General features: G+C 57.7%; 1 protein-coding gene across 1 annotated transcript in view; it reads left to right on the top strand.

Annotated features, from left to right (window-relative positions):
- Positions 1-11,073: 11,073 nt before the first annotated feature.
- Positions 11,074-14,306, top strand: part of EFR3B (EFR3 homolog B) — a 71,416-nt gene continuing 68,183 nt past the window's right edge. The window contains exon 1 of the mRNA XM_064146607.1: positions 11,074-11,156. Within this exon, the coding sequence (XP_064002677.1) occupies positions 11,150-11,156 (7 nt within the window). The 5' untranslated portion in view covers positions 11,074-11,149. The remainder of the gene's footprint in view (positions 11,157-14,306) is intronic.

Here is a 14,306-nt window from a genome sequence, read left to right as displayed (position 1 = left end):
TCTTCTCGCGAGATCGGGCGAGAGCGTTGGCGGGCGCCGCTCGGGGGCGCAGCGGCGGCGGGCGGCAGCAGGGGGCGGTAGTGAGGGGACACCAGCCCGGGGAGTGCGCAGCTGCCCCGCGGGGTCCTCTTGCTCCGCCTGCGCTTTGCTCCCCGTGGTTGGCAGCGAGGGGCCGTAGCGAGGGGACTGAGCCAGACCCCAGCCTGGCTCACCTCTGGCGCCGCCCAGCTCTGCACCGCTGCTGCCTGTGCGTGTTCCTTGCCTTGCCCGAGCATCCCCGGGGGGAAGTGAAAGCAGCACCCTGCGGCACTGCATCGCCCTGCCGCGTCCTGAGCGCTCCCAGCCCGTCCTGCCCTCCGTGCGGGCTCAGCTGGGAGGCTTTGCGTGGCCCTGGAGGGTTTATGTGGCCCTGGAGAACTGCCCTGAGGCTGAACTCTGGGATCTCCGGTCTGGATGATTCTACGAATTCTATTCTAGGACTCAGCTGTGGCCCTGCAGAGCTCTGGGCAGAGCAAAGCAATTGGGAGTTAACATCTTCTGTCCCCCATAACAATGCTGCATGCTGTCAGGGAGGTGTTTCTCTGCTTCTTGCTTTGGTTAGGTCCCTTTAGGATGGAGAATGGGCTGGGAATGTTGCGTTTGATCATAGAACCACAGAATGGTTTGGCTGGGAACAGGATGGGAGGATGTCAGGGGTTGAAACGGACCCAAAGAGATCATCGAGTCCAAGCCCCCCTGCCAGAGCAGGACCACACAATCTAGCTCAGGTCACACAGGAACACATCCAGACAGGCCTGGAAAGGCTCCAGGGAAGGAGACTCCACAGCCTCTCTGGGCAGCCTCTTCCAGTGCTCTGGGACCCTTCCAGGCAAGAAGTTCCCCCTTGTGTTGAGCTGGAACCTCCTGTGCTGCAGCTTACACCCATTGCTCCTTGTCCTATCCCAGGGAGCAGTGAGCAGAGCCTGTCCCCTGCCTCCTGACCCCCAGCTCTCTAATGACCTTTAAAGACCATTAGTCCAACACCTCTGCAGTGAACAGGGACATCTTTAACTGGAGCAGGTTGCTTGGAGCCCTTTCCAATCTGATCTGGAATGGAATCATAGAATTACAGAATCAACCAACTTGGAAGAGACCTCCAAGCTCAGCCACTCCAACTGAGCACCCAGCCCTGGCCAAGCAACCAGACCATGGCACTAAGTGCCTCAGCCAGGCTTGGCTTCAACACCTCCAGGCACAGAGACTCCACCACCTCCCTGGGCAGCCCATTCCAATGCCAATCACTCTCTCTGACAACAACTTCCTCCTAACATCCAGCCTAGATCTTCCCTGGCACAACTTGACACTCTGTCCCCTTCTTCTATTGCTGCTTGCCTGGCAGAAGAGACCAACCCCACCTGGCTACAGCCTCCCTTCAGGGAGTTGCAGACAGCAATGAGGTCTGCCCTGAGCCTCCTCTTCTGCAGGCTGCACACCCCCAGCTCCCTCAGCCTCTCCTCACAGGGCTGTGCTCCAGGCCCCTCACCACCTTCCTTGCCCTTCTCTGGACACCTTCCAGCACCTCAACATCTCTCTTGAACTGAGGAGCCCAGAACGGGACACAGCACTCAAGGTGTGGCCTGAGCAGTGCTGAGTACAGAGGTAGAATAACCTCCTTTATCCTTCTGGCCACACTGCTCCTGATGCCATTGGCTGTCTTGGCCACCTGGGCACACTGCTGGCTCGTGTTCAGCTACTATCTACCAGCACCCCCAGGTCCCTTGATTCTTGGCTGCTTTTCAGCCACTCTGTCCCCAGCCTGTAGTACTGCTTGGGGTTGTTGTGGCCAAAGTGGGATGGGGGTTTCATCACGTTCTCTGGGTGACCTGGGCCAATGCATCAACACCTTCAGCACAGTCTACTCCTTCTATCTAGTTGAAATCTCACAGAATCAGAAAATCACAGACTTGTTTGGGTGAGAAGAGATCTTTAAAGGTCACTAGTCCAATCTCCACTGCAGCAAGCAGTCTCAGTAGGTGAACTCTTCCCTGTGAGATACTCTGAGCATAGGGATCCTGTGACTCCCCCATCCTGCCACGGGATGTTGAGAGGCCCAGTTTGGAAGGGAGAGTGGCAAGAGTCACTGGTGTGTGCTATGGACCAGGGACAACAGCTGTTAAGTCTTCAGCACCTCTTCTGGCTCTCCTCTATCTGGGAGTGAGAAGCAGCTTTGTGACAGATTTGATATGGGCTGGTTGGAATCTTTTGCCTCATTATCTGGTCTCATAAATCCTTGCCAGAAGGGTCCTGCCATTATCCATCTCTGTGTGCTTTATGGCTCCAGCTCTGTTCTTCATCTCTCTGTCACCTTATCTTTGGCTATGTTATCTTCAGTTTGTTCTTCATCTTCCCCCTGTCTGATGACACCAGGCACACATCTCTGTGCCGAGTTAAGTTGATGCCTTTAACCCTTCCTCTGCTAGTCCTGTGCATCCAGTGGGATCCTGGGGTGCATTAAGCAGAGTGTGTCCAGCAGATCAAGGGAGGTTCTCCTGCCCCTCTACTCTGCCCTGCTGAGACCTCATTTTGAACACTGCCTTCAGTTTTGGTTTCCTCAGTTGAAGAGGGACAGGGATCTGCTGGAGAAGATCTAGCGGAGAGCTATGAGGATGATGAGGGGAGTGGAGCACTGCCTGAGGAGGAGAGGCTGAGGGACCTGGGGCTGCTTAGTCTGGATCAGAGAAAACTGAGAGGGGATTTAATCAATGTTTATAAACACCTGAGGGATGGGGGTCAGGAGAGAGGGGACAGGCTCTGCTCACTGCTCCCTGGGATAGGACAAGGAGCAATGGGTGTAAGCTGCAGCACAGGAGGTTCCAGCTCAACACAAGGGGGAACTTCTTGACTGTAAGGGTCCCAGAGCACTGGCACAGGCTGCCCAGAGAGGTTGTGGAGTCTCCTTGTCTGGAGCCTCTCAAGGCCTGTCTGGATGTGTTCCTGTGTGATCTGTGCTAGATTGTGTGGTCCTGCTCTGGCAGGGGGCTTGGACTCGATGACCTCTTTGGGTCCCTTCCAACCCCTGACATCCTGTGAGCCTGTGACTTTTCTGGCCATGTGGCTTACAGATCTTTCTGGCAGCTGTTTTTGTGAATTCACATGCTGGTGGGGACATCTCTGGGCAGCTCCTTGCCTTGACCTGTGGAACTGCCCCCCTTCCTGTTTTGCTACCAAATAAAAAGTCCTATGTGGAGTTTTCTCTGGATTGAGAGGAACAGCACTTCTCTACCTGGACAGGAGGATGAGGACCATAGCTCAGCACTGTGCCAACATCTCCACTGAGTTTGGGCATTCTAAGGACATTTTGGTGCTGGAATGTGTCCAGAGATGAACTACAAAGCTGGATCTAGAGCACAAGTCTTGTGAGGAGTAGCTGAGGGAACTGGGGTTGTTTAGCCTGGAAAAAGAAAGGCTGAGGGGAGACCTGGCTCTCTACACCACTCTGAAAGGAGGTTTGAGCAAGGTGGCAGTTGGTCTCTTCTCCCAAGGACCAAGCAACAGGACATGAGGAAGTGTCCTCAAATTGTGTGAGGGGAGGTTGAGATTTGACATGAGGAGCAGTTTCCTCATGGACAGGGTTGTCAAGCCCTGGACCAGGCTGCCCAGGGAAGCAGTGGAGTCCCCATCCATGGAGGTACTGAAAAGCCGCATAGATACGGTGCTGAGGGACATGGTTTCGTGGTGACCTAGCAGTGCTGGGTCGGTCTTTGGGCTTGATGATCTGTTCCAACCAAAATGACTCTGTAATTGTGTGTTGGTGAGGACTTAGAGCAGACTTTCAGTTTTGGGGTGTGGTAAGAGACACCAGAGCAGCAGCTCTAGGGATAACCAGTTTGTCTCTAGCCGGCAGCGCAGTAACAGACACGGATCAGTGGGGCAATTATCCAGGTCCTCATGACAGCAAATCCAGTGACTCACTGAGATAGAGCTAGATTTAATATCCTGGTGTGCACAGACTTACAGGACATCAGGCAGGCAGGCTTCTTCTCTAGATGAGTGACCTAGACCAGCCAGCCAAGCTGGGGGAATCTCAGGTTCTCTTATATTGTGTTGCAGAAGAATCACTTGGGCTGGGCAACCCTGTGTCAGGAACAGTGTGGCCAGCAGGACAAGGGAGGTTATTCTGCCCCTGGACTCAGCACTGCTCAGGCCACAGCTGAGTGCTGTGTCCAGTTCTGGGCTCCTCCATTGCAGAGAGATGTTGAGGTGCTGGAAGGTGTCCAGAGAAGGGCAATGAAGCTGGTGAGGGGCCTGGAGCACAGCCCTGTGAGGAGAGGCTGAGGGAGCTGGGGGTGTGCAGCCTGCAGCAGAGGAGGCTCAGGGCAGAGCTCATTGCTGTCTGCAGCTCCCTGAAGGGAAGGTGGGGTTGGTCTCTTCTGCCAGGCAAGCATCAACAGAAGAAGGGGACAGAGTGTCAAGTTGTGCCAGGGAAGATCTAGGCTGGATGTTGTTAGGAAGTTGTTGTCAGAGAGAGTGATTGGCATTGGAATGGGCTGCCCAGGGAGGTGGTGGAGTCACTGTGCCTGGAGGTATCACAGTCTCACAGTATCATCAGGGTTGGAAGAGACCTCACAGATCATCAAGTCCAACCCTTTACCACAGAGCTCAAGGCTAGACCATGGCACCAAGTGCCACGTCCAACCTTGCCCCTGGCTGAGGCACTTAGTGCCGTGGTCTGGTTGATTGGCCAGGGCTGGGTGCTAGGTTGGACTGGCTGAGCTTGGAGGTCTCTTCCAGCCTGCTTGATTCTATGATTCTATGATCACATGCCACCTCTGCTCTTTCCATGCCACTTTTGTCCATGGCATGCACAGAGGCTTGGGGATGGTGTATGGGGTAAGGCTGCCTTGCATTTCAGCCCTCATTTGTGCTGGTGTGAGGGGAGGGCTGATGGCAGCACTTCCCACCTCCCTCTCTGATGCGGTCAGGCAGGGAGGGGAGTTTGCTCATGGAGAGATGAAGGAATGGATGCGTTGAGTCAGTGTGATTGGTACACTGGGAGACCATCAGCAGACCAAAACCCAAGTGCTGATATGTAAAGAGTTGACTTTAGCAAATAAGAAATGGCTCAAAGCAAGGATAACAGCTATGGGATGAAGACAGGTACTGGTCATGTTGGACAGGACTCTGAGCAACCTGCTTTAGTTGATGTCCCTTACTGACTGCAGTGGGCTTGGACCAGATGACCTTTAAAGGTCCCTTCCCACCCAAACCATGTTTTGATTGTATGATACCCTCGTAGGGAGACCACCCTAAAGGGCTTCCCACCAGCTCCATATGGGAGTCTTTGGAGCATGCTGCAGGCTTTGTGTGGTCTGGGCAGGATAGGCATTTGTATTTGTTTTATTTGCTTTCTCCTCTGCTGCCACAGCAGATGCAAGGCTGCATCTGCAAAAAGTCTTCCCGTCTCACAGGATCACAGAATCGTTTAGACTTGAAAAGACCTTTTGAGATCATCAAGTCCAACCATTAACCCAGCACTGCGGGCACCACTAAACCATGTGGCTCACTGTGTGTGAGAGCCATCAGAGCAGGGGAGGAGCCTGCGTCTGGGTGGAGGCAATGCCAAGCAGAAATGCAGGCTGGGCAGTGAGTGGCTGGAGAGCAGCCCTGAGGAGAGGGACTTGGTGCTGCTGCTGGACGAGAAGCTCAGCAGGAGCCAGCAGTGTGCACTTGCAGCCCAGAAAGCCAAGCAGAGCCTGGGCTGCAGCAGCAGAAGTGTGGCCAGCAGGGCCAGGGAGGTGATTCTTCCCCTCTGCTGTGCTCTGCTGAGACCCCACCTGGAGTTCTGCATCCAGTTCTGGAGCCTCTATTCCAAGAGAGCTGTGGAGATGCTGGAGTGTGTCCAGAGCAGGGCTAGGAGGATGCTGAGAGGGCTGCAGCAGCTCTGCTGTGAGCACCGACTGAAAGAGTTGGGGCTGTGCAGCCTGGAGGAGAGGAGGCTCCCAGGTGACCTTCTTGTGGCCGTTCAGCATCTGAAGGGGGCCTGTAAAAAAGTTGGGGAGGGATTTTTGAGGCTCTCGGGGAGTGGCAGGAGTGGGGGGAATGGAGCAAAGCTGGAGGTGGGGAGCTTGAGAGTGGAGGTGAGGAGGAAGTTGTTGAGCAGGAGAGTGGTGAGAGGCTGGACTGGGTTGCCCAGGGAGGTGGTTGAGGCCCCATGGCTGGAGGTGTTTGAGGCCAGGCTGTGTGAGGCTGTGTGCAGCCTGCTCTAGGGTAGGGTGTCCCTGGCCATGGCAGGGGGGTTGGAACTGGCTGCTCCTTGTGGTCCCTTCCAACCCTGACTGATACTGTGAAGAGCCCATCCCCAGGCGCTCCCTATGCCAGCAGCGTGGTCAGTGTTGTTCCCAGAAGGGACATGGGTGGATGAGAGCTGGTGCATGGCCAAGTGCTGGTGTGTGTGAGCAGCTGTGAGGGGCTGGCCCATGGGCCTGTGTCCTGGGTCTGTCCTGACTGTGTGTCCAGGGAAGGGATGCACAGCTCGGTGTGGACGACCCTGCTGTGCTTGCTGCAGCAGCTCCGTGGCCATGGAAACAGCTGCCAGGGGATGTGAGGAAGAAGGGAGCAGACGGACAAGGGATGGATGTGCTCAACAAAGGGTGTGTCCAGGGTGAGTGTCTCCTTGCTGTCCTCCTGACGGGTCTCTTGCCTCTGGGTCACTGCCTTCCCCCCCAGATCCACCAGAGTTATCCCAGAGAGGGATCCCAGAGCGCAGTGATCCATCCTGTGCCCTGGTACCCATTCTGCCTGACGTGCTGAGCTCTGCTCAGCCTTTCTTAGCCTTAGAGGGGTATGCAGCCACATGCTCTGAGAGCATTCTTGCCCCTCAGTGAGTCTGCAGCTTTACTGCCAGAGGGATGAGGGGTCTGGCCCATGATGTAGACATCAGTTTGGATCCCTCTGGGCAAGGCTGGAGTGTGTTTGGGTTCTTGTGATAACAGGTAGGAACTGTGGGGCAGCAGTGGTGGCAGGCAGGGTTAAACTTTTCTCCAGCCTTATGCCATGAATTAGGAGGACCCACATGCCAGAAGTGGCCTGGACCCCTGCCCTAAACTCCATGGACCCATCCTGGCTCTGGACAGATGTTCATGTCCATCCTTCCTCTGAGGGCAGAGATTCTGCTGGGCTTTTCAACAACTTTTGGGGCTCATACTAGCCCTGTTTGGTTTGGGTGTGGGCTGAGGGGGGCTTCAAGGCATGCCCTCAAGTCCCCAAATTTACTATAGGGTTCTCATTTCCTTGGCCACCATGCAGAGCCATCCTAATGACCATGTGCCCTAGGCAAGGAGGGATTGGCCACATCTGCTTCAGGCTCATCCCTCATTGTGAGGTTTTACAGTGAGGCTTTTACTTCATCATAAAAAGGAGTTTTTGACTACTTCTGGGTCTGGGCCTGATTGCTGAAGCTCAGGAGCCCTGTCCTTTGGCTTGTGACTGCTGCTGTGTCCCCCACAACATCTCTCCAGTCCCCCAGGAACATGGATGACTCTTGGTGCAGCTGTTTCCACCAAGGGAATCAGCAACACAGATTAACTCCCCAAATGTTTTAATTAAAGCATCCTTTCCCCACGAGGAGGATCATGAGGCATCAGCTATTGCCTAATTAGATGATCCAACTCAGGGGCTTTGCTTTGTGGCAAGAGATGCACCCAAAAAGCTCAGGGAGATCGGGGGCAGCACCTCCCTGGTGGCCTCACCCTCCCTGGCCAAGGCACCCTATCACTTAAACTGGGGGGCAGCACCTCCCTGGTGGCCTCACCCTCCCTGGCCAAGGCACCCTGCCACTTAGACTGGGGGGCAGCACCTCCCTGGTGCCCTCACCCTCCCTGGCCAAGGCACCCTGTCACTTCAAGCCTCATCCTTGTCCCCAGCATCATCTTTGCTTTGCTGGGTTAGTTGTGCCCATAACTGGGAGGCTGCAGCAGTGGCCATGGTGGGCACACCACAGCCTCTGCCCTCTGGCTTGAGGCTCCTGCTCTGTCCTCCCTGCCTGGGGTGTTGTGAAAGCCAGGATTCCACATTCTGGCTTGTGGTGCTGAGCTGGAGTCCTGGGAGGTGACAGCTGCACAGCTGGGTGAAGTGTGGGGGCAGTCAGTGCTTGCCTGCAGGAGGGTGACACCTCCATAACTTGTTGGGAGCCTTTGTGTACCGTCCCAACCATGCCAGAACCTGGGCAGGCTGCCGTCCTGCCTCAGTTTCCCCTCTGGCACATCACCTCAGCGCACTGTGGCACTAATGCCAAGTCCATGTGCCTCGGGGAGGTATCTTCTGTATTCCTCACCCCCTCCAAGTGCTCTCAGCCCTTTTCCTGGCACCCTTACCTCTCCAGGGTGGCGTTCTGAGCCTCCTCCTATTCTCCAGGAGTTTCTGGAAGCAACTGAGCCGACCTGGATCTGTCTGCATTCCCCTGCTGTTTCCTTGCAGCTCTTGCTGCTGTCAGCGACACACCTCCATATTTAGGGAGCCTGGTGCAGCTCCCACCTGTCCAGGCTGGCAGCAACTGGTGCAGGGCAAGGCACGGTCGTCATGGTTGCTATTCAAGTGGCTGCAGATGCCAAGGCGCAGTGCTCCGTGGGGCTGGCAGTGGTGTGGCACATGCAGTATCTCCTCCCCACGGGGGAAAGCAGCTGGATGAGGGCATGGAGTCAGTCATCAGCAAGTTTGCAGATGACACCAAGCTGGGGGCAGATGTGACTGAGTTGGAGGGCAGAAGGGCTCTGCAGCAGGACCTTGACCGCCTGGACAGATGGGCAGAGTCCAAGGGGATGGCATTCAATAGCTCCAAGTGCAGGGTGCTGCACTTTGGCCACAGCAACCCCATGCAGAGATACAGGCTGAGAGCAGCCAGACAGAGAGGGATCTGGGGGTGCTGATTGATACCTGCCTGAACATGAGCCAGCAGTGTGCCCAGGTGGCCAAGAGAGCCAGTGGCATCCTGGCCTGCATCAGGAATGGTGTGGTCAGCAGGAGCAGGGAGGTCATTCTGCCCCTGTACTCTGCACTGGTTAGACCACACCTTGAGTGCTGTGTTCAGTTCTGGGCTCCCCAGTTTAGGAGGGACATTGAGATGCTTGAGCGTGTCCAGAGAAGGGCGACGAGGCTGGGGAGAGGCCTTGAGCACAGCCCTACGAGGAGAGGCTGAGGGAGCTGGGATTGGTTAGCCTGGAGAAGAGGAGGCTCAGGGCAGACCTTATTGCTGTCTACAGCTACCTGAGGGGTGGTTGTGGCCAGGAGGAGGTTGCTCTCTTCTCTCAGGTGGCCAGCGCCAGAACGAGAGGACACAGCCTCAGGCTGTGCCAGGGGAGATTTAGGCTGGAGGTGAGGAGAAAGTTCTTCCCTGAGAGAGTCATTGGACACTGGAATGGGCTGCCCGGGGAGGTGGTGGAGTCGCCGTCCCTGGAGCTGTTCAAGGCAGGATTGGACGTGGCACTTGGTGCCATGGTCTGGCCTTGAGCTCTGTGGTAAAGGGTTGGACTTGATGATCTGTGAGGTCTCTTCCAACCCTGATGATACTGTGATACTGTGATACTGTGTTCGTGAGAACTTCTTGAGGTTCAGCAAGGCCGAGTGCAAGGTCCTGTGCCTAGTCTGGGGGAACTAACTCATTCTAGGGGGTGAAGGGATGGAGGGCAGCCCTGCGGAGGAAGGCTTGGAGGTGCTGGTGGGTGAAAAGGTGGACAGGAGCTGGCAGTGTGCGCTCACGGCACAGAAACCAGCTGCATCCTGGGCTGCATCCAAAGCAGTGTGGTCGAGGGAGGGGATTCTGTCTCTCTGCTCTGCTCTGGTGAGTCTCCACCTGCAATGCTGTGTCCAGCTCTGTGGTCCTCATCACAGGAGAGGCATGGATCTGTTGGAGCAGATATAGCAGAGGCTGCGAACATGATGTGGGGGGGCTGAAGTCCCTGTGCTGTGAGGGCAGGCTGAGAGAGTTGGGGTTGTTCAGCCTGGGGAAGAGAAAGCTCCAGGGAGACCTTCTTGTGGCCTTTCAGTACCTAAAGGGGCCTAGAACAGGGCTAGGGACAGACTTTTTAACAGGGCCTGTTGTGACAGGGCAAGGGGTGATGGTTTTAAATGAAAAGAGGGGGGCAGACAGAAAGAAGTTGTGCTGAGGAGTAGTGAGACCCTGGGTCAAGCTGCTCGGAGAGGTGGTAGATGCCCCATCCCTGGAACCATTCCAGGTCAGGTCGAGCTGGGCTTTGAGCAGTCTGCTGTAGTGGGAGATGTCCTTGCTGACTGCAGGGGGTTGGCTTCGATGTCCTTTATAGGTCCCTTCCAGCCCAAACCGCTCTGCGTGCCTATGATTCTGTGCTTTTTGGGTCTCCGTCTGACGCACAGAGGAAGGATGCCCCTGAGCTCGCTGCTCTGTCCTGGAGTGAGGACCGAGCAGATGCCAAATGCTCAGGGTAGAGCCGCTAGGTCCCCTCGGCGGCTTTGCCCGCTCCAGGGCTGTGCTGCCGGGTGCGGGGCAGAGCCCGGGCAGGGGCCGCGGGGGCCGGCGCCGCACGGCGCGGAGCGCTGGGCTCGGGAAGGGGGAGGCGCCCCGCGGGCTGCCGAGCTGGGGCCGGGCGTGCGGTGCCGTTGAGTCCCCAGCGCCGTGCCGTGCCGCGCCGAGCCGAACCGAGCCGAGCCGTGCCGTGCCGTGCCGTGCCGAGCCGAGCCGAGCCGAGCCGAGCCGAGCCGAGCCGAGCCGTGCCGAGCCGAGCCGTGCCGTGCCGTGCCGAGCCGAGCCGAGCCGTGCCGAGCCGAGCCGAGCCGAGCCGTGCCGAGCCGAGCCGAGCCGTGCCGAGCCGAGCCGAGCCGTGCCGAGCCGAGCCGTGCCGTGCCGAGCCGAGCCGAGCCGAGCCGAGCCGAGCCGAGCCGTGCCGTGCCGAGCCGAGCCGAGCCGAGCCGTGCCGAGCCGAGCCGAGCCGAGCCGAGCCGAGCCGTGCCGTGCCGAGCCGTGCCGTGCCGTGCCGTGCCGTGCCAGCGGCGGGCGCTGCGGCCGTACCGGCGGGAGGAGCTGCCGCTGCGGTGCCGCCCCCAGTGCCGCCCCCGGCCGGCGCCGCTCGGTGGGGCAGAGCCGGGCCGGGCACCGCCGCCTGCAGCCGCACCGAGCCGGGCCGGGCCGACGGCAACGGCCATGTACGGTGAGTATCCGCGGGGGAAGGGGAGTGACCGGGCTGGGCGGGTAACGGCGCCGGTAGCGGGTCCTGTAACGGGGCCGGTTGGGGCCGTGCGTGTTCCCCCCGTTTCCTGGGGACTTGGGTTTGTCCCCGCCCCGGGGCAGGGCTGGGCATCCCCCGGGGCCCAGTTTGGGGTTCATCCCTTCCAGAGCCAAGACCAGGGTTGTGCATCCCCCCCCATTTACTGTGGGGTGACCTCTCTTTGAGCTGGGGAGCCCTGGTCCTTCACAGAGCTGTGCATCCCCCATGTGCTGGGGGTGACCTCTCTTTGAGCTGGGGAGCCTTGGTCCTTCACAGAGCTGTGCATCCCCCATGTGCTGGGGGTGACCTCTCTTTGAGCTGGGGAGCCTTGGTCCTTCACAGAGCTGTGCATCCCCCATGTGCTGGGGGTGACCCCTCTTTGAGCTGGGGAGCCTTGGTCCTTCACAGAGCTGTGCATCCCCCATGTGCTGGGGGTGACCTCTCTTTGAGCTGGGGAGCCTTGGTCCTTCACAGAGCTGTGCATCCCCCATGTGCTGGGGGTGACCCCTCTGAGCTGGGGAGCCTTGGTCCTTCACAGAGCTGTGCATCCCCCATGTGCTGGGGGTGACCCCTCTTGGAGCTGGGGAGCCTTGGTCCTTCGCAGAGCTGTGCATCCCCCATGTGCTGGGGGTGACCCCTCTGAGCTGGGGGAAGATCTTTATCCTATATAGAGCTGTGTGCCCCCCCCCCCCCCCATTTCCTCTCTGTGTGTGTGTGTAGGACTTTGGTCCCATATAACACTGTGCACCCCCATTTACCAGGGGGTCTTTAGGACTGTGATAACCTTTGTCTTTCACATAGCAGTACACTCCCTAAATTATGTGGGAGTTGTCATCTTACTGGGTTTGAGGAGGACCTCAGTCCTACATAGAGCTGTAGCTCTGCTTAGTTACTGGGGGTGACTCCTGTTTGAGTTTGAGGAGGATATTGATCCCCTATACATCCTCCCAAGTTTCTGGAGGCTGTCCCCTCTTTGGGGCTTGGCCATGCACCATAGTCCCATACGGTGCTAAGTAGCACTGGGGCATTGCCCCCTTCCTGGAGGACCAAGGTCTGTTAGTTGACCCCCAGCCTGGGTTCCTGGGGGTTGCCTGTTCCTCAGGGCTGGCAGGACTTTTCTCCATTATGTCCCCCTGTATTGTTGGGGGATCACCCAGTGAGGTGAGGAAGAGTTGGGTGCTCTGTAGGGCTTACCTGGTCCTTTGGCAGCTCCTGTGTGCGACCACCCCCTTGTGATACTGCATCCTTGGCATAGGGCAGACCTCAGTTCCTTAAGAGCCCCCACACCTTGGGGTTTGAGGTCCCCTTCCAACCCCCGTGTTGTCACTGCTGTCACCCCTCTGTGTGTGTGTGTGGCATGTGGGGTCCTGTGTCCCCTTCTGGGAAGCGTGGTCGGGTGATGCCGCGTATGTAATGGGGAGCAGCTGGCAGAGCAGCTGGCAGCTGCCCCCCCTCCCCGATCCGGGGCAGCCGGCCACGCTAAGCTGCTGGGAGCTGTTGGGAAGGGCTGGGGGGTGGCTGGGTGGCTCTTAAATCCTCGTTGCCCGCTGCCTGAGCATCCTTCCCCGGCCTGTCGGTGCAGGGTGAGTGCCACAGAGGAGGGACTCCATGACCGCTGCCCTTCCTTAGTGGCTCACAGCCCACCCGAAGGGGTGTGGGGTCACTTGGGTGCTGTTGGCCAGGCACCCTCTCTGTAAGGTGCTGGGATGCCACGGGTGAGTGCATGGAGGGGTGCATCAGGAGGGAGAGGTGGGTTGGCAGGGTGCTGGCTCTCCACGGGTGGTGGGGTGCCCGTTCTGGACTCAGTGAGGTGCATATGGGGAGGTTGTGGATGCATCGGGATGCAGCACCTGGCACCTGCTGGGAAAGGAGCAGAGCCGGTGGGCTTGGGGAGTGGGTTTCTACCTGGCAGGGCCAAGGGGAGGGAAACTGAGGCAGGGCATCTGCATTCCTTTCATCTCCTCCTTGTCGTGATGCTGACTCCTCCGTGGCCTCCATTGAGTCATCCAGGTCTTCCAGCTGGTATTTTTCCACCCACAAAAATGAGGGGGATGCTTCCTTTCCTGCCTCGGCTGTGGCAGCCTGTGGTGACAGTGATGGCTTCTGCATGCCCCAGGGACAAGACCCTTCTTTGTCCCCTCTATGCCCTCTCACCCATTCCCACTACAGGAGCTGTCTGTCTGGCATAGGATGGCAGTGGTGCTCTTGTTGCAGGATAAGCTGAGTCCAGTGCCCAAATGCTCCTACTCGTGCCCTCCCCTTGCTCAGGGCATTTGCATGGTGCTTGGGTTGGGTTTTTGGGTTGGTATTCTTTTGGCAGTCGGTGCTGCTGGAATTTGCAGGCAGCTGTTGGCTTCATGTGAGCTCTTTGCAATGTGCCATAATCCTTGGGGCTGGGGGACTGCAGGGGACCCCAACCCCTCTGCAAACCTGGGAGGGGGAGCTGAGCTCCAGGTCCCCAAGAACCCTGCCACTTCCTCCTGGTGTCACTTTAGTGATCTGTCCTGAAGGGTGTAACCTGCTCTGTTTGTCCCCTGGCATCCTGGCTTGATGGCCAGTCTGGAATGGCAGTGCCACATCAGGCCCTGGCTCCTCACATCTCTGCCAGCATCTTGGAGAAGCTCCTGCACCAAAATACCTGATGTTTCCTTAGGGTAAGGAAGGACAGAGCATCTCTGGGGACCCGAATGTGACTTTGAGGACAAAGCCCAGGCTGGTCCCTTCCCTGGTAGCGCTCACAGCCAGGCACTGCTGCAGCTCACGGTCCTGGAAAGCATCCAGGAGCTGGAAAGCTCTGTGGGATACTTCGGATGAAAGGTGCATTAGGAATGCGCAGGATTATTTGTATCTTTTTAATCTCTCTTTTAACTGTCTCTTGGCCCCGGGGGAAGGATTAGAGGAGTGACTGGGCATGTTTTTTTTTCCTCCGAGGACAGGACAAAGCAGTGCAGGATGCTTGCTCCGTGGTGGGGAAGACCTCCTGAGAGGTAGTCAGAGAGCCAGCGTGGGCCACCCTTTGCATTCCTTCTAAGCCCACGGCGCTGGGATGGTGTTTGTGTGTGTGAGGCAAGAGTGGCATGCTTGGAGTGGCCC

The sequence above is a fragment of the Pogoniulus pusillus genome, chromosome 7, assembly GCF_015220805.1.
Source record: "Pogoniulus pusillus isolate bPogPus1 chromosome 7, bPogPus1.pri, whole genome shotgun sequence".
Taxonomy (NCBI): Eukaryota; Metazoa; Chordata; class Aves; order Piciformes; family Lybiidae; genus Pogoniulus; species Pogoniulus pusillus.
This window is presented reverse-complemented; position numbering and strand designations above follow the sequence as displayed.